The following is a 24,828-nucleotide window of genomic DNA, read 5'->3' on the forward strand; positions in this document are numbered from 1 at the left end:
GGCAGGGCCTCCTCAGGATACCCCTGCTAGGCCTCCGGGGGGGCAGCTGGAGCCCAGGGAGCCCATTACCTGGCCTGGCCACCCTCACCTTCACCTCCTGCTTTGAAGCCCTCCCACCCTTGGCCTGGGGTCACCCGGCTCTGACCCCTGCAGCACCACTGCCCGGTGCCGTCCCCTCGGGGAAGTGGGCAACCCTGAGGGTGGACATTTGGACATTGCTGCTGGTTCGGGGGAATCCTCAGCGCCGCTGTCAGCGGGTTCAGGGGAAATGATAGGGCGAGGAGCCTCCCGCTGTGGGCCTTTCGCTCCAGCTGGACACATTCAGGCAGCTTTGGGGAGTAGGGGTTCTCCTGGGAGGAGGTCAGAGCATCACCAGGCACACCCCCCACCGCCACCCCTGCCGAGGCATGTCCTGGCTCTTGCCTTCTTTTTTTTTCTTTTGCAGTTGTGTTGCCAACAGCCTCATTTGACAGTATTTACCTTTCTCAGCTCATTCTGCCTTAGAGAAATGAGCCTGTTTTCCCGCAGTCACATTTCACCAATTTGGTTCATTTCCTCCAGGCAGTCTGACAACTTGGCCACAGGTTCTCTGGCATGGTCGTGAGGTGGAAGGGACAGGGCAGGACTCCCGGGGCCGGGGAGACCAGGCCTTCCTCCAGGGATGCCCACCCTGCAGCCCTGCCCTGCCCCAGAGAGTCCACGCTGCGGGGAGCCTCGTGCAGATGCTTTGGCTGTCAAGCTGCTGCCCGCCTGAGGGTCAGCCCAGCATGGGCACTGCCAGGGGACCCCAGATCCCGTATTTGGTCACCCCTGGCTGTGCCCACCACATTCCCAGCCCCCAGAATCCGGACAGAATAAAACAGCTAGTGTTTTTGCTAGTTTTGGGGTGGCATGTTACATGGCAGAATGTTCCTTGAATTGCTGTAACAAGCCCGATGTGCTCAAGCCTGGCTGTCCTGAAGCACTTGGGAGCAGAGTGGGTGGACCCGAGGGGATGCTGTTAGGAGATCAGTGCCTGCTGGTCAGATGTTGTTGCTCCCACCCCATGGTGTCCTTCTTTCCGCACCGTCCTGCCTCTGCCTCCAAAAAGCAACAGTTCCTATGGGAAGATGGTTCCTGGGTCACATGTCCCCTGATTGGCCCCTCACAAGCTCCTTGGGAACCAGGAGCATTTGGGGGCCCCGTTAGAGGCCAGAAGCCCAAAGCCAAGGTCAGATAAGGCTGGTTCCCCACTTGAACGTGTCACCCCACACCCGACCGCTGCCTGTGCCCCCTGGGCACTGCCCTCTGGAGAAGCAGGTGGGCAGGGTGACTGAGGGATCCTCCTCATGACCCAGCAGGTCCCCCATGTGGGAAGTGACATTGTCTCCACTTTCTCCTTTCACAAGCTCTCTGGAGATTTGGGCCTAAGAACTGATTGATCTGTGGGGGAAATTACTAGAAGCATCTGAGCAGGGTCAAAGGACTGCAAAGGGGCTCTCAGTGGCAAAGGTTTCTGCATATATGTTTGACTCCAGAGGCCCCCCAACTTCCAGATGGGGAAAGCTGGCTCCTGAGGGCCAAAGAGCTGCCAGTTGGGGCAGCCTCCTCCACACTTAACCGCTCAGCAGCCTTTCCTGGCCACCCCCCTGCCCTCTCCTGCCATGTGCCCAATGACAGGGTCTCCCAGCTCACAGCCAACCCAGTTTCATCTATCCTGAAAACATTTATTTGCCTGGTAATTGCTAAACCTGGTCCTGCTCCCTCCACCCCCACTGGACAATTTTTAAGCCACTCCCTGGTATCAGTTCCTTTAGGAAATACCTATTGAATAAATAAATCTTTGATGGCTGAATTACCAGCAATTACGTTTCCATTTCCCCCTTATTTCTATGTTGTAAAACTTTGCAAATGACAGGAAATTCCTCCTGACAACAGCCTTAGGCCTCTTGACAGAGGAAGGGATTCCATCCCCTGCAGTGGAATATTTGAGTAATGCAGGGTGGAGTGGGGGAATCAAGATTTAGTTGTGACAGTGCCCAGACTAGGGTCAGGCATCCAGTAGGTGCCCAATAAATGCATGTGTGAGTGAATGAATGGCTTCCAGGTCAGTGCTCCATAGCAGAAAAAGAAAAGCTAGCACAGGTTCCCATACCAGTTCCCCATTTGCCAGTGAGGGAAATAACTTCACTTCTTAGACCCTCTGTCTCTTCCTACAAAAGGGAGGTCCTCAACTCCTTCATGGACCAGGCTTGATATGGGGTGCTTAGTAGGAGAAAATGGCAAAGTGTTGCTGGGTTAGGGCCTGCCACCTGCCTTCTGTTTCTTTCCTGCCCTTGCCTGGACGGTAAATGGAGTTAGAGAGGCAGAGGATCACCTGCCCCCTTCCCCACTGTGGCTTTTTGGGTAGGCACGGGCCTACCTCCCTCATTCAGTCTGAAGCACTGGGGTGGCTTAGGAACATGGGTACCACGCCCCAGGTTCAGATCCTGGGTTTGCCAAGGAACTTCTGTTTGATGTCAAGAGAACCACGTGGCTCCTGCCAGTGTTTCCCTTCTGGGAAACGTGCAGCAAGTCGACATACTTCAGAGGGTTTCTGCACCTGAGCTTCAACCCAGAACGGGTCTTGCACACAAGAGGCTCTCAGGTTCCACCTGGGAATCAAAGGGAGAGCTGGGCACAGCCAGACCTATGTCCCCCTCCCACGCGAACCCATGCAGGGCCTCTAGGGAAGGGTGCGGGTGCCACCTCGTGGCTGGCGCGGGAGACGACATCCGCCTTGGGGCGTCGGGCCTCCCGGCACCGGGGTCTCAGTTTCCTGGCCCGCAGGCCGCCCCCTGCGCTTCGTCCAGCGAACCGCGCCTTTATCGGTGGCCTCCCGAACCCGTGCCACCGGGCTCACGGCCTCTGCATACAGTGGAGCTCCATGGAGGCTGACCGGATGCCGGACGGAATGACTTTATTGCTCGCAGCCCCAGCCCCCCGCGACCCCCGCACAGGGGACCCTCAGGGGGCCTCGGTCTCGGCCTCGGTCTCCGCGTCGGCCTCGACATTGGCCTCGGCCTCGGCCTTGGCCTGGGCCATGACGCCGTCGATCCAGTCCGCGTAGCTCGCCACGCGCGTGTAGATCCCGGGCTTCTTGCGATTGCCGCAGACGCGCGAGCCCGAGGTGACCACGCCTTCGGCCACGCCTCCGCACACCAGCGGGCCCCCGGAGTCGCCCTGCGGGGTAGGGGGCCGTGAGGGGCGCAAACCCCGCCCGCGACCCTCCCCACCGTAGCCCCCTGGGTCCACCTGGTTCTCCGCCAGCCTATCGCCCGGGTCCCGCCCACTGGACCAGGCCCCGCCCCTCTGACCCTAAGTCCGCCTCTAGCCCCGCCCCTTCCGGGCCCACCTGGGCCTCTGTCCCAGCGTCTGCTCCGGGATCCCAGCCGCCTGAGTCTCTGCTGTTCGGTGAGCCCCGACCTATCCTCGCCCCTAGCGCCCAGGTCTGGCCCCGCCCTCACCTCTTGGCTCCGCCCCAGCCAGTCCCCGCCCCGCCCCGCCCACCGGCCCGCACCTTGCAGCTGTCGTGGCGGTCGCTCCGCGCGCACATCATGCGCGGGGTGATAATGCCGTCGTGGAACGTGCGCTTGTTGCAGGTGTCGCGGTCGAGCACAGGCACGAGCACGTGGTACAGGCGGTCGGGCCGCCGGCCCGTGTGGCTGATCACGCCCCAGCCCGCCACGTCGCAGAGCGTGTCCCCCGCCACGTCGCGGTCCTCGCGCTGCCAGGGCAGGAGGCGCACGGCGGGACCCAGCGCGGCCTTCTCAGAGAGCTGGGGGGCGGGAGGCGGCAGTCACGGCGGGCGTGGGGGACGGCAGCACGACGGACTGCGGCTGCACTCGGTGACACGGGGTGGGGGGGCGCGGGCGTGCGCCCGAGCTGGGGGGTTGGGGGGGTTGCAGCAGGAGGGACTGCGGCTAGAGTTGGAGGACCCAGGGGTGGGAGCAGGTGCGGCAGGAGGGACGGCGCGTGGACTCTGACCTGCAGCAGGAGCAGGTCGTGGTCGATGGTGTCACGCCGGCTGTCGGGGTGGGGCACGGCGCGGCTCACGTTGTACAGCCGCTTGGAGGGCTCGGGCTGCGACAGGGAGTGAGCGCCCAGAAGCACCTGCACCTCCTGGCCGGCGCTGGGGGCGGGACGAGCCTGGGGTCAGAGTGGCGCCCCCCACCCCCACCCCTGGCGCCCGCGGCGCTCCCTCCCTGTTCCCACGGTCCCGGGCCACTCACGCATCCTCCAGGCAGTGCGCCGCGCTCAGCACCCACTTCTCGGCCACCAGGAACCCACCGCACACGTGCGAGCCGTTGACCTGCACCGATGCCATGTAGGGCCGCGCGTGGGCCTTGGACTCACTGCCCCTGAGGATGCGGCCGCGGGGCTGCGCCGCTGTGGGGGAGGTCGGCGGACGTCAGGACCGCGGGGAGGACAGGACCCCGGGGGGCTGCACCCCCACTCCCACCCTTGCAATGCTCCAGGCCCTCCCAGACCTGAGATTCCATCATTGGGATTTTCCCTCTCAGGGTTGCAGACTCAAATGCCCTGGGGCTGGGCAGGAAGACAGAGAAGACAAAAACCAGGGTAGTGGGAGCACTTGGGCAAATCAAATCGAGCAACACAGCCACTGCACAAACCCAAGGAGCTGGCCAGCCTGGCCCGGGCTTTGGCTGTAGAATTGCAGGGTTGGCTGCCAGGAACTCGGCACCTGGAAGGCTCAAATGCCACAATTCCTTGGCTTTCTCTTCAGGTGGCCTGTGCTCCACCCCTGGCTCCTGCCTGTTCGTTGAGGTTGGGGGATTATCCTGCTTGGGGTTGGGGGGGCCCTCGCGACACCCCTCCAGGCCGGTAGCCCCTACCCTCTCCCAGGCCCACTCACCACACACAGCCACTCCCATGAGAGTCAGCAGCGCTGGATGCATCCAGCCGGCAGCCATGGTGCCGCAGGGATCTCTGGACCCGGGCACCGCTTGGAGGGGTTTTTATGAGGGTGGAGGGGGCGGGCGGCTCCCATGGGTCCCATCTGCCAGTGGGCCGGGACCCAGATAGGGAAAGAGGAACGAACCAGCCCCACCTTTGCCCCCCCAGGGGGCGGGGGGAGCAGTGTTATCTCCTGGGGGGTGGGGTGCAGCACTCTCTCCCCGGGGTGAGGGGGGGCAGCATTATCTCCTGGGAATGGGGGTCCCTCCGGCCTCTGTGAGCCTGGCCAGGGCTGATCCTGGTGTGTGGGGAGGGGCATGGAGGAGGGCTGGACTCACCTCCTAGCCCCCAAGGCCCCTGCCCCATCTCCCCGACCCCAGAATACCCTTCTAGCCCCGAAATTTCACAATAGCAGCTGGAGGCCGTAGTTTGTAAACAACCCGTTTCCTCATTTCTCTGCCCCTCCCTTCTTTCTCTTCCTTCTCCAACTTGGAAAGGAGGTTGGGTGGGGGTTGGGGAGCGTCACCCAACACCTTGCCCTCTTCCCTGTGATCTCCAAGTCCTGAGGCCCCAACAAGTAGAATGTCAGAACAAGTAGAATGTCAGAATAAGTAGAATGTTGTGGCAGGGTGGGGGTGGGGGGGAAAGACTGCATACAAAAGCGATGGAAAAACCAAGTCAAACTGGATGAAGACTTCAACAAGGGAATGGAAATGGAAAATGACTGCCTTCAGGTGCAGCTTGATCCAGACACTCCAGCAATGTCAGGCTTCTTTCCTCCTTGATGGCTTCCCTCCTCACTGGGCTCCCCTTTTGTGGCCCCCCCCCCAAAGTGAAGGCCTCATTCCCCAGCACTCCAGCCAAAATCTCAGGCTGCCTCTGGTTGGTCAAGCCCAGGTGGCATGTCCCCACTCAAAACGGTCCCCAAGGACAGGAGATGGCAGGTTCTAATCGGCCACGCCTGGGTCCCACGGTCCTTGGTATGGGGAGATGTTGGACCAAGGTCCCCCAAACTGATGGGGGCAGAGGTGCTTGTGGGGGAAACCTCAGAGATCCCCACCGGAGACAGCCACATAATATTTTTCCCACTGCTTCTTTTCTCTTCACGGGAGACCATTTCACACATGCAGAAAATAATTGAGCAAATGAGATTGTTAGAGCCCACCGTGCTTCCTTCTTGAAGTCAGAAATGCTGAACGAAAGTGTTTTTTTGGGAGGGGGTGGAGTCCAGATTATGTGTCAATATGGTTCAAGGTTGCAACAAAAATTGGAAACAACCCCCAGGCCCAGTAAGAAGGGAGCAATTCAGTAAATAACCCTGAACTTCCCCAGATGTGGTTTTTTTAAAAAATTTATTTATTAATTTAGAAAAATTTAACAAACAAAATGTAACGTTAACATAGATAATCAGCAATTCACAATATCATTACTTAGTTGCATATTCATAATTTCTTAGAACATTTACATCCATTCAGAAAAAGAAATAAAACGAAGAAAAACAAAGAGTATACCTACCATACCCCTTACCCCTCGCTTTCACTGATCACTAACATTTCAAACTAAATTTATTTTAACATTTGTTCCCCCATTATTTATTTTTATTCTATATTTTCTACTCGTTTGTTGACAAGATAGATAAAAGGAGCATCAGACACAAGGTTTTCACAATCACACAGTCACATTGTGAAAGCTATATCATTGTTCAGTCATCATCAAGAAACATGGCTACTGGAACACAGCTCTACATTTTCAGGCAGTTCCTTCCAGCCTCTCCACTACATCTTAAACAACAAGGTGATATCTACTTAATGCATAAGAATAACCTCCAGGATAACCTCTCACTCTGTTTGGAATCTCTCAGCCATTGACATTTTGTCTCATTTCACTCTTCTCCCTTTTGGTCGAGAAGGTCGCAGATGTGGTTTTGACATGGAAAAGTCACTGGGGAGTCATATTAAATATAGAAAGCAATCAGTCGCAGGGCAGCTGGCACCTGGGCAGAGATGTGACAAAGGGATGAAAGCATGGGCAAAGGCCCTGGGGCCAGGGGTGGGCTGGCTGGCAAGTTCTTGCAGGAGAGGACTTGGGGCCGGGAAACAGGAGGGGAGGGGGTGCAGAGGAGCTGGCTTGTGGTTGCCGACCTCAGCTCCCTCATTTATTTGCTTGTTTGGGTGCTTGACTTCTCCCCCAATTGACTGTGAGCCAGTGGATGGCAGAGGCTGCCTCTGTTGCGGTCCCCACCCATGGCCCTGAGAGGGGTCCTTCCTGGGCTTCAGGGAGGTAGACAGACGGCTGTGACCTGAGATGTGAACCCCTGGCCAGGCCCTTCCCGGCCTGTGTCTCACTCCTTCCCCTCCAGGAAACAGGCAGCAGCAGCTTGCCTGAAGACTCAATCCCAGATGGGACTCGACCCCAGGTCTGGGGAACCCAAACCCTGGCATCCAACCAGGACTTTCCACCCCTCTGAAACTCTCTTTCCTCTCCTGTCCTGCTAGGACCTGCCTCGAGGTTGGAGAGGGTTGTATGAGCGAACACTTGTACCCTGCAAGCACTCCAGTAAACTGGAGCTGGTCACCGTCTGGGACGCTAATTTAATTGTGTGAAGGTGGATTGTGTAGGAAGGAAAAAAGGATGTCTGGCCCTCTTTTGTGGCCGGTGGGGAAGGGACCCGCTTCTTGTGTCAGTGCCCTGACTTTGCCACCACCTGGTGGCAGCGTACTTAAGAAATGCTCAAGACACCCACCTGACTGTTTTCACCCAACAGGTACGCAGCCAACAAATTCCCAGACACGTTCTACAAAACAAAGGAATTTTATTGTGCCAGTCACTAGATAAGCAGCCATGTGCAGGTGGAGTGGGGTGATGGGACAGCGCCTCCTAGCGGGTCCTGCTTGCCAGGCCCCTGGGCTAGGAAAGAGGGTGGACATCATAGCGGCGGATGATGGAGTTGATCCAGTCTGAAAACTGCGCCACCGGAGCAAAGGCATCTGGGTAGAAGCCAGAGGCACAGCTTCCACGGATGAAGGAGTCGATGCCAAAAACCAGCCCGTTGCAGACAAGCGGACCACCGGAGTCCCCCTGTGGAGGCAGACGGGCAGAAGTTTGAGTTTCAAGGCCTCTAGCCCACCCGTCTCCCGCTGGGGTGGAAGAAGTCCTTTCTGGTGTCTAGCTGCAGTCCCTCTTGCTGCAGCCCAGGCCAGGAACAAGATGGTGGGAGCAAGGGGAGGGGGCTACGTACGAAGCAGATGCCGGCCCGCCGGCGCCGCACGAGCGTGCACACGTTGGAGGCAGGGCAGAGGGAGGTCACCACCGTCACGTTGAGCTCTTGCAGGACACTGGGTGGGGGGTTGTTCGTGCCCAGGCGGCCCCAGCCCATGGCCAGGCAGCTCGTCCCGTCGCCCACACTCTGGCCCTGGGTGGGCAGCTGGGCCGTCCGCACGTTGGCATTGGTGGTGGCCGTCCCGTTGAGCTGTGGCAGGTGGGCAGAGCATCGGGGGTCACAGCGGGTGGCAGGTAGAGACCCTCCCTGCCCCAGGCCTCAGTTTCCCCCTCGGAGGCTCTGACCAGAAGTTGGCTTTGGGGATCTCATGGAGCAGGGCACCCACCCTGAGCCTCAGTTTCCCCCTCTATAAAGTGGGAGCAATCACACTAGCTGGGGGCACAATTAGGGGCATCCGGGACGTGGTCCATACACAGTGAACAGTAGCTGCACAATAAAGCAAACTGTGGGCAATGTGATTGTTGCCAAAACCCTTGTTTTAGAACTTTCCCATTTTGCAAGCTGGGGTGTGATATTCTCCCTCGAGTCTCCTGCCTGCCCCAAGTTGGGGGGACCTTGCTCCATTTCTCAGAGACAGGGTCTGTCCCTGCCTGTGGGTCACATAAGTGGATGGTATTGCTATTATTTATCAATAAGAAGAGCTGCCTCTGTTTGTTGATCAACAACTGCTTAGAGTACTGCAGTATCATCTTCCAAAATCCCCCCACCAGCCTAGGAGGTGGAGACTGAGGCAGAGAGGGGGTGTCCTGCCGGCTTAGAGCCCAGGTATGGCCCCAGGACCCTACATCCCAGCCCCAATGTGCCTCCCAGTCTCCCCCTTTCTGCCTAGTCCCACCCCTGACCTCAGGGCCTTTGCACATGCTGCCTCCGCCAGCCCATCCAGCCTCACACCTGGAGGATGACGATGTCATTCTGCAGTCTCCTGGGGTCAAAGCCATTTTCAAAGATCCGCTGGACTGAGAAGGTCTGTCGGGTGGGCTCCCGCTGCTGCAGGTCATGTGCCCCCAGTACCACCTGCACCCTCCGGAAGTTTCTGCAGCAAGCCGGGGCCAGGGGAGACAGTGACACAGGTTGGCCTGACTCGGCCCCTACCCTCCCTGTCCCTCTACAGAGCTGGGAACCCCAGCAGAGGCCACCCATCCCGCCCGCATGCCTATGGGGAGCAGGGAAGGTGCACGGACAGGGTCGCTGGGGGGGTGGGCTGCAGGCCCAGGACGGGCCCCTTGGAGGAGCCCCGGGGCCTGCTGTGCAATGGGGTGACTCACTGGCCGTCCACGCAGTGTGCCGCCGACATGACAAAGCTCGGGGTGATCAGGGTGGCCCCGCAGAAGTGGCCACCCCGCTGCTGCAGAGACACCATGAAAGGCCACGCGTGGGGCCGGGCTGGCCGGCCCCCCACAATCTCCGAGGCCTGCGCCGGGCCTGGGGACCCACAGGGTGGGGCGGGCGGTGAACGTCTGCCGAGAAGCCCGGTCCGGCCACTCAGCCTGTTTAACCCCCCACCCGCGTTGCCCAGAGGAGGAAACTGAGGCACAGAGAGGAGACGGGATCTGCTCATAGTACCCCCACCAGGGCGCCCCCTGATCCCAGCTCTGGGACAGTGGCCGTGGCCTTGCCACTAGGAACCTCAGTCTCCTCCTCTGGACATGGTATTCCTTGTCCCAGCTGTCACCTCCCTTCAAGGATAAAGAGACACACGGCCATAGGGAGTAGGTGCCCAGGGACATAGGTGTTTTGTGTCTCATGTCCCCAGACAGGGACAGAGTGGACCCGCAGCCCCACTCACCGCCCAACAGCACAGCCAGCAGGATGGGGGCGAAGGCGGGGCCAGGACGTCGGTGGCACAGGGTCATGGTCAGGCACGGCCTCCAGGGGCTCTGTCCCCCCAGCCCAGCCGGCCCCTCTTATAGCTCCAGGCTGGGGAGGCCGTTGCGGTTGCCCCCTGGCAGCCAGGCGCCCCACTTCCTCTCCCCGCCCCCAGGGACCCCAGGGGGAGAAAGAGTAGCGAAGAGCAGGTGGGGGTGGTGTAGGAAGCAGGGATCAAGGGACCCAAGCAGGGTTTCCAGATAAAGCATTTGAATTTCAGATAAGCAACCCATTTGCAAAGTCTATATCCCAAACCGTAGCTGGGATATACTTATACTAAAAAATAATTTGTTTTCTGACATTCAACTTTAACTGGCCATCTCATGTGCCTCAGTTTACCCAGCATTATAGTAACAGCAATCAGCACCATCCTGGCCCTTCAGTGATGGGGAAATTGAGGCACAGACAATTCCATGTATGAGTTGCTCACACAGTGACTAAGTGGGGCAGCTGGGATTTGAAACCAGAGCCCCCTCCAGGCATCACCTGGAGGGTTACTTGAGGCTGACTCCGGGCCCTGGCCTCGCTGTCCCCTCCTCGAACCTGGGTTTCCCTCTTGGGGCCTGTGCCCCCAACCTCTGTGTGGTTGTTGCTCATGACGGGGAGCTCACTACCACTCGGGGCCCCGGTCAGTCTCTGGACACCCGCAGAGGCTCTGGGGAAGGCCCCTTGTTGTGTGCCCCCTGCTGAGCTTTGCCTATCCCCCTCCCCATCTGAGGCCGGGCCACTGGACATAAATTCCTGCTCAGGCTGGGAGCTGGACCGTGGGTGTCCGGCCAAGTTAGAAGGCTTCCAGCAGTGCTCTGGAGAAGCTGGAACAGCAGGGATGGGGACCCCAGGGCCAGTCCCCACCCCCAGGCCCGTGGTCCCGGTTCCTCTTCCCACCTCCCTCAGGACGCTCCCGCTCCAACGGCCACAGCCCATGCTGTCGCAAGAAGCAACGACCTGGGGACCAGGTTCCGGGGGAGGGAGCCAACCGCCCAGCGCCACCGGGCGCCTCAGCCACAGGAGTTCGGCTTGGCTCGCATACAGTAGGCACTCAGTCAGTGCCCACCTATGCCCCCCACTTGGCCACCGGCACACTATCCAGGTCTGCCTCCCTCTTCCCTCTTGGCAGGGTCACTGCCCTGCCGCCTTGAGGTTACCATAGAGCACTTAGTAAGCATCTGCTGTATGCTCTGGCTCAAGCTCAGGGATGCAGATGGGGGAGAAGAAAGGAGGCTATGCATTTAAGGTGAGTTTGGCTCAAGCAGGGTGACCAGCGCTACATATATTGAGCACCACCTGTATACCATGTTCGCACATGTCCTAGAGTGAAGCATGTCAGCTTGGAGTTTGTATCCTGGTGCGGCCCACTGCTTAAATTCAGGCCCCTGACTTAACCCCTCTGTGCCTCAATTTCCACACCTGCAGAGTGGATTTTATAGCAATAGGCCTTCTCCTAGGATGGCTACAAAGATTAAATGGAATCATCCGTAAATTGCCTGGTTAAGAGACTGCTGTCTCTGAGGATTTGTGAACAATTATGCATGTGGTAGAAGGCAGATTGGAGGTTTTCTTGACAGGTGGAGCCAGGGGGGCCTGCAGGGACTTCTGGGGGTTCAGAGTGGTGACGAGATGGGGCGACACATATATGAAAAGCCACTGAGCTTGCTGGGAAGACAGGTGCACTTTCTTGACTAAGAGACACTGCGATGAGGAAGAATAATTCGAGCCCATTTCCTTACCCGCTGGGGCTGGGGCGGGGGACCCTCCTTGGCCTTATTCTCTAGTGCTGCCTGAGCCACCACCTTCCCTGAATCTCAACAAGTCCAGGCAATCCCAGGCTTCACTCCCCTCTGGGATCTCGTTGCTGATGTGCTTCCTTCCCAAACTTTCCTCAGCATTTCCTTTCACTGAGAGCCCAAAGAAAATATCCTAGACTAGTTTTATGGGTCTTTTGTTCCCATCTGTGGGTTCTCACTGGATGTTTCCTCCACTAAACCTCATGTCCCGTTCCCCCCACCCCACCCCCAGCTGCATGGGCAGCCTAGGCCACGGAGATCGTGGGGGGATGGGCCAGGGAGACCCCTCACAGCCCCCCATGGTGTCCGCAGAGGCGTTGTGAAGAACCCCAGCTGTGCCAGGGCTGGGCAGAGCAGGGAGACCTGGTTCTCTCAGAGCCTTTTACAGAAACTGCCCCCAACTCAGGAATGCCTGGGAAACTCCGGGGATTCCTTCTACCCCCCTCAAGCTCATCCTTAAGAATATCCCGGGATCCTGCCCTCTGCCCGCGTTTGCTCCCTGTGCTGCTGCTGTGGGGCGGTGCTGGGTCCTCTCCTGGGGGGAGGGGGTGTCAGTTGGGTTTAAAATTGTTGAAAAGTCAGCAGGTCTGGGCATTCTCGCATTTTTTTTGACTGAGCACGCTGCCACCAGGTGGCGGCAGAGTAAAGCCCGAAGGAAGGAGAGGCTTCCCAGCTGTGTGTCCTGATGACAAGTTGGCTCCAGTCTCTTGGAGCCTGGATTGCTTTGCCTGTGGCATGGATGCCTGGTGCCCACGGCCCCTCGACGTCTCCCAGGCCTGCCAGTGACCCTTGTCTCTTCCCAGATGCAGGCCCAGTCCATTCCCCAAGGACGCCCCTCCAAGGAAGAATAAAGTCCACACTAGAGCCCTAGCCCGGATAGCCCAGTGCACCCCGTCACTGTCACTCTGACCTGCTCTATACCCTCATCCCCTTCCAGCCGCCCCCCATACCTGTTCCTTGCATCCATGAGCTTGACCCCTGCCACAGGCCCTTTATTCGCACTGTGTTGTCTGCCTGGTGGGCTCTTCCCCTGACATTCCTGCGTTCTGGCACTCAGCGCAGGCACTGCCACCTCCTCCAGGAAGCCTCCCAAAGGGCCCTTCCACCTGCACCCCGCTGGGTTTGGAACCCACACACGCCATGCGCTCACCCTTCTCAGCTCTGGTCTCCCCATGGTGTTATGGCCGGGTCCTCAAGGAGTCCCCGGGCTGAGGGACACAGCTGGGTAGGATGCCCCAGCCCTGGGGGCCAGTCTTGGGAGGTGTCTAGGTGGCTCCACATCCCAGATGGGGAAACCGAGGCCTGGGGACTGGGATAGCTATTTGCCCAGGTCATGCTGGAAGGGCTGATTAGAACTCACACCTGTGGTTGTCCACAAAATGGCCCCCATGTCCTGGGCCCCACAGGCCCTGCCCCGAGCCCCCATCTGCAGTAGACCTCCCTCAGCCTGCCCATGAGGGAAGGACAGACCAGGAGCCAGAGGGAAGCCGGGGGGGGGGGGGGTGGAGTTGTGGTGGGGGCTGGGGGTCAGGGCTCAGCCTGCAGTGGGGTCTGAGGGAGGGGGCAGCTCAGAGGCTCCCAGCACGGAGCGGGCAAAGAGTTGGGACCTGGGAGGTAGCACATTCCTGGGTGACTGAAGAGTCTGCAGGCCGGAAGACCCCATTGCAGACCAGGAGGCTGCTGGAGCTCCAGGGAAGGCACGACATGGTGGGGACATGGCAACATCTGGGAAAGGGGACTGCGAGTGACCAAGGGCTATCTAGGGGTAAAATGTCCCAATTTCTTTAAAACATGGAGGTGAGAGGGGGGCTGAGGCTGCTCCGGAGGACAGTAGCATGTGTTGGATTCCAGGCATGGCTCCCCAGTAACAAGGCCAAGCTGGTCACCCCCACATCCGTGGGGTCCGAGAAGGACAGCCAGGGTGGGAAACCCCCTAACCCATGAAGGCCTCCAGGTGCAACATGAGCACCTGCTCTGTTCCATGGGGGCTGAGGTTCCACACATCCCCCCACGGAAACTTCTAGTTGACTGTGGGGAGGAAGGGAACCCCGGCCTGCCCACCCACCTCTCAGGAAGGGTCCCCTCTGCTTCTTGGGGAAGTCCCTCCTGCCGTTTGACCATGGTGCCTGGCCTGGGGGGCCAGAGGTGGGCACGCGTGAAGCAGATGCCAGCTCGACAACCAACACAGGAAAGTGACTGCAGTGACACTGACAGCTCCTGGGTCCCTAGGCAGCCCCACCCCACAGCCGGGTCCTGGGAGCTGTGGGGCAGTGACTGGGCAGGCCAGCGAAGCCAGGCCACCACAGCCTGGGCACTGAGGACGGCAGGGCCGTCCAGCTGGGCAGTGTCGGGACAGGTGTGCCATGAGTCTCCAGCTCCACCTCCTCCCTGCTCCCACCCTCTCCCTCCCTTCCTTCCATGCTGACCACCACTGGGCACCTAGAACACACATCTCCTTCCCTCCTCTGGGCCTTTTCAGGTACTGTTCCCTCTCCTGGGAACAGCATACTCATCCTCAAACTCCATTCTGAGGCCACCGCCTCCAGGGAGCCTCCCTGATTGACCATTCAACCCCACACCCCACACCACCACCAAGGCTCAGTTTTACACTTAGAATGCTACGCCCCCCACTTGTAACATTTACACTATTTCATTCATCCATTTAAAAAGCACTTATTGAGCTCCTACTGTATGCCGGGTCCTGTCCTTAGCTTCCCGAGATGCAGACGTCGGCAAGATGAACAAGACTCTTCCCCTGAAGAAGCCAACCTTTCGGGGATGGCAGGCAGGGCCAGGGAGATGATGCACCAGACAGTTATGGAGAAACTACCAGGGAGGGCGGGGGGTGGGGTGGGGACCTGGTTCCCATGGGGGCAGGGCAGGCTGTGTTGAGAAGGCAAGCTCAGGGAGAGGGAGGGGGTCATGCGGGGTCTGGGGGCGCCCTGGGCAGGGGCACAGCCTGAGCAAGGGACCCTTCATTTATTAGGCATGAGAGATAATTGTTTTAACAGCACTCTCTCCCACCAGAGCTCCTGGGGGCAGAAGGCTTGGTGCTCAATAAATGCTGAGTGAATGGAAGAGAGAAGGGGGTGCCTCGCCACTTCCAGCCTCCCGGCTGCAGGCAGTACCCTGCTTCCCCGCCTCAGACCTCAGGACAGAGCCGGGACCCCTAGTCTCGCGCCCTGCCCCCCTGTACCTCCCACCCACACCCCCCACCCACGCTCCCTGCTGGCACAGCTGGGGTTCTTCACAACGCCTCTGCGGACACCATGGGGGGCTGTGAGGGGTCTCCCCAGCCCATCCCCCCACGATCTCCGTGGCCCAGGCTGCCCATGTAGCAGGTGGGTGTCAGCAGCCAAGGCCCATTTGAGCCCCCAGAGGTGAGGGGTGCTGGAGAGGGTAGCAGAACCATTGCGTGGCCTCCTCCCAGCAAAATGGGGTGGGGGTGGGGTGTCCCAAGAGCCCGCCATCTGGGACTGGTGTCGCTGGCAGGAGGTGGTGAGGTGGGGTGGAGGCAGTACTGGGGCAGGAGAGCTGTGGGTTGCCTATGTCACTGTGATTTCCGAGGGCTTCCTGGAGGCGGCATCTGAGTGGGCAGCTGGGCAGGTAAACCAGCCATAGAGGAGTCCAGCTGTTCAGGTAGTCGCAAGGGTCTGAGGGGTCCCCAGTTCCGTTCTTGTCCCGACACCAGCATCATCCACTCATTCATTTGTTCATTGATTCATCCATCCATTCTTTCTCTCACTCATTAACTCTCTCCCTCGGATGTACCAGCACAGTGTGATTGCTTGTGCCAAGAGTCATCCATTTGTTTAATTCCCTTGACCTTCCTGTGCAAGAGGGGCAGGGTTTTGCCCATTCAACAAGAGGGAAACTGAGTCTAATGGTCCAGGACACCACTCTCTCTCTCTCTTTCATCCTCCCTCTGCCCAGGCGTTCGTCCAAGCAGTGAATCCACTCCTGCTTTGCTCCTGCCTCAATCTGTGCCATGAGGGTGCTGGAATGCCCTGCATGGTGGATGGTTTCCCTGGGACCCAGAAAAGCTGGACCCAGCCAGCAGGATGGGGCTGTGGCAGGATGGACAGTGGGTGGCACTGGTCGTGGACAGAAGGGACTCCAGGGGCTCTGTCCCTCCCCACCCCCTCCCCCACCCTGCCAGCCTCTCCTATAGCCCCGGGGAGGGGGGACCATTACAACTGCCCCCCCATGGCCAGGATGGGTGCCCCGCTTCCTCCTTCCACCTGGGGAGCAGTGAGAGGTTTGGAGGTCAGAACCGTACTCTAGAGTGGCTTATGGGGCTTCGGGCTGGGGGTCCCGTGGGGAGCTGGTTCCCGTCCGCCCCCACAGAGATGCCCCCCCGCCCAGGCTGGGTGTCCAGCTCAGAGGGGAGCTGGAAAGCAGTCAGAGGGTCCCCTCGTCCCCCCCACCCTTAACCCCACACATTCCCGATGCAAGGTGGGGACTTACTGTCCCCAAAGACTGGACTTCTCACCAGGGACAATTTGCTCCCTAGAGGACATGGGTGATGGCTGCGGACATTTGTGGTTGTCACAGCCTGGGGTGGGGGTTGCTGCTGCCGTTGAGTTGGGGGGGCCCAGGGAGGATGCTCAACACCCCCCACCCAGGGTCCAGGACGCGCCCCCCCCCCCCTCCCAGAAGATGATGGAGCCGTTGCAGCTGTGTCAGGGGTTAGAGACCCAGGGCTGGTTCTTCCCGATTTATTTTAATACCTGGCTCTTTAATATACAAACTTTAAACTAGACACATAGAGATAGGGCATGTGGAACTTAGAGACCAAAAAAAAAGAGAAAAGTGTTTTTCTTTTCTTTTTGAAATAATTTCATGCTAACAATTGTCCAAAGAATTCCCAGAATTCTGCGAAGAGGTGGTGCGTTTGGGGGACCCCATGGGCATCAGGCGGTGCATGGGGCTTGGCTCCCCATGGTGGGCGACCTTGATTGACAGCTCGGTCTGGGACAGCTGGTGACTTCTCCAGTGTAAAAGTCACTATGTTTCCCTTTGCTCCTGGAATCTAGAGGGCCCAGCCTCTCCAGAGCATCAGCTAGTTCCATTCCCTTACCCCACATTAGTGACAGCCCCTTCCAACATGAAAAAGTTAGGATGGCCATAGCCCAAATACCCCTAAAGAGTGGGATAGAAAGATCAAAGGTGTTGGTGGAGCTATACAGAGAAGGTAGGGTTTAACAAATGAGTTTGACTGCAGAATCATTCAATTGATAGTTCTTTTAGTTTTTTCTGTTTTTACATGGGCAGGCACCAGGAATCGAACCCGGGTCCTCAGGCTTGGCAGGCAAGCATGCTTACCTGCTGAGCCACCGTGGCCCGCCCAATTGATAGTTCTTTTAGTCTCCAGAATCTTAGAGCAGCTAGAAGGAAAAACCTAAAACTGTGGAATTGTAACCCATACCAAGCTCTGAAATCTGTTCTACAACTAATTGCTGTGCTGTGCTTTGCAATTTATTGATTTTTTGTATATATGTTATTTTTCACAAAAAAAAAAAAAAGAAAGAAAAAAAGACTTTGTGATGAGCAAAAAAAAAAAAAAATTATTCCTTCTAGCCTCCAATGTTCTGGAGCAGCTAGAAGGAAAACTATGAGAGGATGGTATGGTACTTTGGATCCCAGAGTCCTGTAACTACTTGTTGCGTGTTTTGAAAACTATTGCTTTTTTCTTTCTTTGCTTTGTATATATGTTATGTTATACAATTTAAAAAGTGAAGGGAAAAAAAAGTATCTTGCAGGGTGTGCTGGTCTGAAGCTGCTGTGCACCCCAGAAAAGGCCGTGACTTTTAATCCACCCCTGGGGGGCAGCCACAGTGTAGAGGGGACCTTTTGATTAGGTTATTTCAACTGAGATGGGACCCACCCCATTACAGAGGGTCTTAGACTCTCTTAGGCTCCTTACCGGAGCCCTTTATGAGAGGTGACATTAAGAGACGCTCAAAGAGAAAAGCCTGGGAGAAGCCAAGGAGACAAGACCCACTGGAACCAGAAGCTGGAAGTGTTAAAACCCGGGCAGAAAGGACCAACAGACACCGCCATGTAGCCTTCCCATGTGACAAAGGTGTCCCCAATGCCGGCAGCCCGCCTTCATAGTCCGGGTATCATCCTGCTGATGCCTTGAGGTGGACACTTCACGGCCTAAGAACTATGAATTGAAAGTGAAAAAATCCCCTTTGTAAAAGCCAACCCACTCTGGGATGTTGCATTCCAGCCGCTTTAGCAGATGACAGCACGGGGGGCTATCTTGAAACAGAAATACCCTGCTTCTCTCTGGAGAACGAGTAAATCTGTAGAGAGAAAAAGTCGGTCTGAGGTTGCCAGGTGCAGGGGTGGGGGGCTGGGGCTTCCCGGGTGCAGAGTTTCCACTTGGGCCGGGGGAGAGTTTTGCCCAGCACCGTGGGTGCAATCAAGCCATTGACCCGTGCACCTGAAAATGGCAAAATGGGAAATGTCACGTTTGACGTGTGTCACCACCATACACATTTAAAAAGGCAAGAAATATTCTGTTTCCTTGGCTCCCGGCCCTTCCCCCAGGACACTTGTCCAGATGTCAGAAGGACAAACTTCCATTCTGTGTCCTTCTGTCTCTACCAGGCAGTTGAGGTCCTATTTGGAGAACGGGGCTCCCACCTGGGGGGCGGGAGGTTTCGTTACTCGACTCACACGCCACCCCCCTTTAGAGCGGCGTCTCCGTGTCCACCCATCTGGGCTGTCATTTGCCGCCAACACTGCAGAGCTGTCAATTGGGATTCAAAGCTGGTCCTTTTCACCTCCTCGGTGTCACCGTGTGTCTAGCTGGGGCAAGTGGTCGTCACAGGCCGGACCCCTCCCCGCAGTGGGGGAACCCCATAAATTCAAGACACCAGGGGAGCTCCTGGCCCGGGCAGGACATGATGCGGTCCCGGTCCCAGCCCCAGGATTCAGTGCCGGCCGCCTGAGTTCGAATCCTGCTGCGCTGTGTGATACTGGGAGAACTGGCCCCCTGAGAGCCTTGGTTTATGCACTGCCGGCCTCGTGAAGATGCTGAAAACCACTGGATTTTTAAAATGGGTGGATTGCATGTGAGTCATCATCTCAGGAAAGCCAGCACCGACAAGGAACCGCACAAAACGGTGACTTGCTTTTTATATTTTTAGCTCAAGGCTAAGCTGTTTCCTGACTGAGGAATGGGGCCTGCTGGCTCAGCTGGGGGGCACACGGTGTGGGGTGCCCCAGAGGCAGGAGGGCAGTCCCAGGACCCCCTGTCCTAGCTCTCCACCCCATAGCAGCAGCACCCCACGTGCAGGGTGGAGGGCTGTCTGGAGGAGGTGCCTATTGCTTGGCAGAGACAAAGGGGACAGGCAAGAGTGAGGGGCCCGCCTAGATCTGGAGTGCTGGGGCCCGGGTGGACTTGGGCGGGGTGGGGGGGTTTGCCTGGGGGCCTCCAGGGGCCCCTGCGGGGGTCAGGCTGGGATAGAGGGGAAGTGGGGGCTGCAGGCTGCATCCTCAGGTCTTCCTGCTCCAACCGTGGGTGAGGCAACAGGCAACTGCCACAGGGGGGCTTGGAATACGGGGCTGGGGGGGCAAGCAGGACCCGGGGGAGCCCACCCCTCGGCAGCCCCCAGACTGGGGCAGGGAGGCTGCAGCCACTCAGGCCTGTCGCCATGTGGCTCCCTGAACCTCTGTCTCTCTCTGTCTCTGTCTCTCTGTCTCTCTGCCTCTGTCTCTTTCTGTCTCTCCCCCGACTCCACTTACAGAAGAAAAACCAAAAACCGTCTTTGCCTGAGTAATGGGAAGAGCCTCTGTTTATTCTGCCCTTGCCAGTGGATGGCTTTGGTGTCACTTGAAGATTCTTATCTTGACTTATTGTAGGGACCTTCCGACGTGCAAGGGCTCACCCACACCCTCACTGGGCAGCTGCATCTTGCGCCCCGCACCCACAGGCAACCTCCCACATCCTGCACCCTGCACCCCACATCCCGTTCCCCCTTCAGCTGTCCCGGCCCTGCACACCCCGTCCGTGCACCTCTCCCCTGACTTCTAAGCCAAGCATCCGTGGACACTCGGGGTCTGCAGGGGGCCCTCAGACAACTTAAAAGCTTTATGAGATGGAGGTGGGAGCCCTGGCATGGGGGGAGCTGGGGTTGTAAAGAGCTGCCCGAGGGTTTCCAGGCCACAGGCTTCCCACTGGCAGGGGCGGGGGCGGCCGGGTCAGGGTGGACCCTATGTTTGCTGGGCCCTGGGCCTGGGGCGCCCCTCTGCCTTCTTGGGCTCAGAAGAGATAGGCAGAGCTGGCCCTGGGCAGGGTGGGGGCTGGTGCCCAGTGTGTGGGCCTCGGACACACTTGCACCCCAATCCTGCCTTGGGCCTTGGTGTCCCCATGGGAACATGGAATGAGGTGTGGCTTAACCTTCACTAAGCTCTAGACAGATGACCCGAAGACAGCTCAGGCCCAGAGAACGACTTCCCAAGTTCTAGATCTTTGCCTAGCCCATAGGTAAAACCATAGAATCTCCGAGGAGGGTCACTTGTATGTCTCACATCACAGGTGAGGAATGCGTGCATTCCTACATCCTCAAGGCACCTCTTGCTTCTTGGCTGCAAACTAACTGTTCCCCTCCCGTCCTCTACTCACTTTTTACTAATGGGCTGTTGGATTTTCTTCTTGTTGAATCTTAGGAGCTCTTTATATATGAGGCACACTAGCGGAGTGGCAAATAAGCTTGTCGTGTGTGTTTTGACCTGGCCCAAAATGTGCTGCATGACACCTTCGTGATGGAAATGCGAGGCTCTGATGGGTTGGGGGCCGGGAAGGGAAGGAATCTCGGGCTCACACCACAATCCCCACAATCCTCGAAAACCTCATGCTGGGTGAAAGGAGTCAGACCCAGAAGGATACTTATTGTCGATTCCCCTGACATGAAATACCTAGAATGAGCAAATTCATAGAGCTGGAAAGTGGATTCGAGGTGACCAGCGGCTGGGGGTGGTGGTGGGAGAAGGCAGACAGAATTTTGGGGTGATGATGAAGAATACCACAGATGATCCCGATTTGTGGGGTGGTGAGCAAATTCAGGGAGCGGAAGCGTGCTGTGCTTTTCCTATGCCCTCGCAGGGTGGCGGACACTAACACTAGTACTAATCCATGAACCCGTCCCCGAAGCCCAGGGGCCCAGCTCCTGTCCCACCTCCGCCCTCCAGCAAGGCAGAAACCAGGTACAGTAGGCAGAACAGCTTCTTTATTTTTGATACACAATCGCGGGTGGCAGGGGGTGGGTCCAGGCCTGGAGCGGGAGACAGAGCTGGGCTCTTTGGGAGATCACAGGACCTCCCCTAGGTTCAACAGGGGATCCCCCACTGGCTCGATGGGGGGCCCCTCGGGCTGCTGCTCGTCTGATGGGGCGTTTAGGACAGAATCTATCCAGTCTCGGAAGACGGCCACGCGGGTGAAGAAGTCGGGGCCTCTTCCACAGGGCCCCGAGATGAAGGAGGCCACGCCGTGTGCCAGGCCGTTGCAGATGAGAGGGGAGCCCCCGTCGCCCTGGGAGTGTGGCAGGCACGTCAGGGCATCTCCTGGCCCCACATTCTGGAGCCACCAGGCGAATGAGAGGCTGCCCTGACAACCCAGGTCTGCCTCGTGCTCTCAGGGACCTCACACTTTGTCTCTACCCCAGGCCCTTTGCACATGCTGGATCCCCGCTGTCTGCCTGCTTTTCCCTCCACCTATTGCCTGATTAACCCTTTTATGGGGGTGGGGTGGGGGCGGTGCATGGGCTGGGAATCAAGCCAGGTCCCCCGCATGGCAGGTGAGCATTGTACCACTGAATCGCCTGTGCACCCCAATTAACTCTTAATGGAACTTCAGGTATCAGGCTCCCCCAACTGTACCCTGGACACTCGCCATGCCCTGTGTCCCTATCGCAGTTGCCTGACTTGTTACATGGTGACATGCCCCTCCCGTGGGGCTGGGGGCTCCAGAAGGATGGACCCCAGGTGTCTCCATGTGTCCCCAGCTCCCTGCCCCCGATAAAATGCTTCGCTGTGTAGGGGCCAGGACATTAGGGTTTTGGGGTCTGGAGGGTCCTCGAAACTGCCAATTCCCATCTGCATCCCTCAGCCCAGGGCCCTCGGCCTGGCCCGTACCTGGCAGATGCCACCCCGGTGGGTGTGCACGCTGGTGCACAGGTTGTTAGGCCGACACTCGTCCTCGGGGGTCACGGTGACGTTGAGGACCCTCGGGAAGCGGGAGGGGCGCCCCCCGCGCCGCTGCGTCCCCCAGCCCGCCACCTGGCAGCCTGTACCGGCAGGCACCGTGGCGTTCTGGGGGGGCAGCGGCGCCTGCTCCACGCTGCTGTTGAGGTTAGCCTCACGGTCCAGCTGGGGGCGGGGGGCACTGTGTTAGGGGAGGGGGGGGACCGGGCCGGAGACTCGGGGAGCCCCAGAGGTACCAGGCTTGGTCTGAAGCAATTTGGGCTCAAATGCTGGCTGGGGGGGTCCCTGATGCTAGTGGGGTGGGGGGTGGGGGGGATGGGCAAGGGCCTACCCAAGAAACACAGATAAAACAAGGAGGGATCATTTGCCCCCATCCCATTGGTTAAAGTAAAAATACTTGAAATCGCCCCCCGGTGTTAGCAAAGATGGGCAGATACGGGCAGTATTTAATTCTGCAGAGAGGGGGGGTCACGAGGGTGAATGGGGGCGGCCCATGCCGGTGGCCCAGGAAAACCCGTGTGAAAAAGTTGGTGGATACTCCTTTGGAGAGCATGAGCCGCTGCTGTGCGACATTGTTGTGTCCCGGGCGTCCCCTGGAAATCGGCAAACAGGCCGCCCCTTCCCTGCACGCCGCAGGCTTCAGGACTGAGTCTGCCTTCTGCCCCCCGCCTGGAGCCCAACAAAGCTCTTTCCAACCCCAGGCCCTTGGCACCTGCCATCGGCTCCCGCTGCCTGCTTTGCCTGCCACCCTTGGCCCGGTAATACCTCATGGAATTTGGGGTCCCGGATTTTCCTTCCGGGGCTGGAGCCGGTGCCCCCTCCCACCTCATCCCTCCCCCACCTGCAGCAGCAGCAGATCGTTCAGGTTCTCCTGGGGGTCGTAGCCATTCTCGCTGATGCTCCTGATGGAGAACCTCTGCCTGGAGAGCTCCTGGCGCCGCAGGTCATAGGCGCCCAGCACCACGGTGGCCACTCCTGGGTTCCTGGGGGTGAGGGGAGGGGGCGGCAGGCTGGGGGCAGCTCAGGGGGCGGGGACCGTCCCCACCTTCACCCCCAGTCCAGAGCTGGCAGGTCAGAAAAGGGGCACCCCCCAGCCCACTGGCCCGGAGCCCGGGCAGGCACCTGTGAGGGAGAAGTGGGGTCTCCTGCAGCCCCCTGGGCCCCCTCCCTGCTCCCCCCCGGGCTGCCCCTCACCGGCTTCGGAAGCAGCTGGCCGCGGTCAGCACGAAGCTGGGGTGCACCAGTGCGGCCCCGCAGAAGTGGCGTCCCCCCTCCTGCAGCGAGGCCAGGAAGGGGAGCTCCTGCGGCCGCGCCCTCCTGCCACCCACGATGACCCCGCGGGGCGCCGGGTCTGCGCACGGAGAGGAACAGGGCTCAGAGCCCAAGCGCCACACGGGGGGAGGCCCTGCCCAGTGCCCCCCACACCTCGGGCCCCTCTGGCCCCCCCCACCCCCGGGCCCGGGTCCTCAGCACAGAGGGTCCCTGGCGAGGGGCAGCTCTCACCCGCCCGCGTGAACCCAGGCAGGGCCGCGAACAGGGCCACCAGGAGCACGGGCGCGAGCATGGCGGGGGCTGTGGGCGTGGAGGCGCTGGGGCGGCCGCCCCCTTATACCTGGCGGGGAGACGGGAAGTTACCCAAGGCCCTCCCCTCCAACCGGGCCCCGGCTCAGCCCCGGCCCATCCCCTGCCCTGTGCCAGGCCTCAGTTTCCCCCTCTGGAGCCCCCAGCCGATGCCAGGCAGATTGTGACATGACGTGTGGGCCAGGCCTCAGTTTCCCCGTGCTGAGCCGGGCGGGCGGCAGGGGTGTGACCTGCTTGGGCTTTTGATCGGGGTCCCCGGCCTGGCTCCAATGAGGTGTCCATGTATGTAAAGTGGGGAGCTGGAACATGGCGAACAGGCAGAGCCACAGAGATGGGACAGAGGGGGTTGGGGGTGGCCTGGGGGCCCGGGGCTGGGGCAGGGGGTCAGGGACTGAGTGCTGAGGACTCAGGGTCCCCTGGGGCAATGGAATGCTCTGGAACTAGAGAGAGGTGGTGGTTGCAGAATCCCGTGAATGTCCTAAAACCATGGAATGCCTCACTTCGAAATGGCTAATTTTATATTTCTGGATTTCATCTCAATAAAAAACAAAAAAATAAAAAAACATCTTTTTGCGTTTAATGGGGTAAGAGCAAACTGAGGGGAGCTGCTGAGCTCGGGGAGGTGCCCCCCCCAACATGGGTTCTTCAGAGGTTTGTGGCACCTAGGACTTGACCACGGGGAAAGGCAATATGTGGCTGTGGGGGGCGGTGGGGGGCTTGCAAGGCAATTGGGGACAGGTCTGGGGAGGTGGGGGTGAGGGTGGACTTCAAGACCCCCTGCCCACCCCCTATGTGGGGTCCCGGGGACTCAGGCCTGGGCCCCTGCTTGGCCCCCAGACCTCTGCCTCAGCTCTGTGACTCCCCCGCCTGCTCCGCCCACTCTGCCCCCCTCCTCTACCTTCCCCTATTCCCGTCCCCGGCCACCCCCTGGCCCTCCCGGGAGAACAACGGTTGAGGGAATGGACTTCGGCTCCGGCAGCTCCACGCCTGGGTTGTATGACCTCGGTCAGGGCCCCCTCTCTGGGCCTCGGTTTCCCCACATGTAAAGTGAGGTGCACAGGCATCCCTCCTGGAGCTGTGTGGAGTGCAGAAAGAGCTTGCGCCTGCAGAGGTTCTCAGCAGCCCCCTGCCCTGCTCTAAACCCTCCCGTGGCTCCCTAGGGCCCAG

At 59.0% G+C, this 24,828-nt stretch overlaps 3 protein-coding genes across 3 annotated transcripts; all 3 read right to left on the reverse strand.

Annotated features, from left to right (window-relative positions):
• Nucleotides 1–2,921: 2,921 nt before the first annotated feature.
• Nucleotides 2,922–5,510, reverse strand: CFD (complement factor D). The gene is made up of 5 exons (XM_077121403.1): nucleotides 4,895–5,510; nucleotides 4,251–4,407; nucleotides 4,006–4,150; nucleotides 3,539–3,796; nucleotides 2,922–3,201 (listed from the first exon to the last, which is right to left on the reverse strand). The coding sequence occupies exons 1-5, from the start codon at nucleotides 4,950–4,952 to the stop codon at nucleotides 2,986–2,988; spliced, it is 834 nt and encodes a 277-aa protein (XP_076977518.1). The 5' UTR covers nucleotides 4,953–5,510; the 3' UTR covers nucleotides 2,922–2,985.
• Nucleotides 5,511–7,812: 2,302 nt separating this feature from the next.
• Nucleotides 7,813–10,072, reverse strand: LOC143649173 (neutrophil elastase-like). The gene is given in 5 exon segments (XM_077119372.1): nucleotides 7,813–8,013; nucleotides 8,174–8,404; nucleotides 9,107–9,248; nucleotides 9,481–9,637; nucleotides 10,002–10,072. Coding segments are annotated over 5 exon segments (798 nt in total). The 5' UTR covers nucleotides 10,069–10,072.
• Nucleotides 10,073–21,098: 11,026 nt separating this feature from the next.
• Nucleotides 21,099–23,644, reverse strand: AZU1 (azurocidin 1). The gene is made up of 5 exons (XM_077119552.1): nucleotides 23,584–23,644; nucleotides 23,275–23,431; nucleotides 22,922–23,063; nucleotides 22,012–22,245; nucleotides 21,099–21,409 (listed from the first exon to the last, which is right to left on the reverse strand). The coding sequence occupies exons 1-5, from the start codon at nucleotides 23,642–23,644 to the stop codon at nucleotides 21,188–21,190; spliced, it is 816 nt and encodes a 271-aa protein (XP_076975667.1). The 3' UTR covers nucleotides 21,099–21,187.
• Nucleotides 23,645–24,828: the final 1,184 nt, after the last annotated feature.

This window comes from Tamandua tetradactyla, chromosome 11, assembly GCF_023851605.1.
Source record: "Tamandua tetradactyla isolate mTamTet1 chromosome 11, mTamTet1.pri, whole genome shotgun sequence".
Classification (NCBI taxonomy): Eukaryota; Metazoa; Chordata; class Mammalia; order Pilosa; family Myrmecophagidae; genus Tamandua; species Tamandua tetradactyla.

Coding starts and splice junctions, on each gene's coding strand:
- AZU1 (XM_077119552.1), bottom strand. CDS start 23,644: ATGCTCGCGCCCGTGCTCCTGGTGGCCCTGTTCGCGGCCCTGCCTGGG. Junction 23,432..23,583: donor GCCTGGGTTCACGCGGGCGG/GTGAGAGCTGCC, acceptor CTCCGTGCGCAG/ACCCGGCGCCCCGCGGGGTC. Junction 21,410..22,011: donor ACCGGGGTGGCATCTGCCAG/GTACGGGCCAGG, acceptor CCACACTCCCAG/GGCGACGGGGGCTCCCCTCT.
- CFD (XM_077121403.1), bottom strand. CDS start 4,952: ATGGCTGCCGGCTGGATGCATCCAGCGCTGCTGACTCTCATGGGAGTG. Junction 3,797..4,005: donor ACGACCTGCTCCTGCTGCAG/GTCAGAGTCCAC, acceptor CCCGCCCCCCAG/CTCTCTGAGAAGGCCGCGCT. Junction 3,202..3,538: donor ACCGCCACGACAGCTGCAAG/GTGCGGGCCGGT, acceptor CCTACCCCGCAG/GGCGACTCCGGGGGCCCGCT.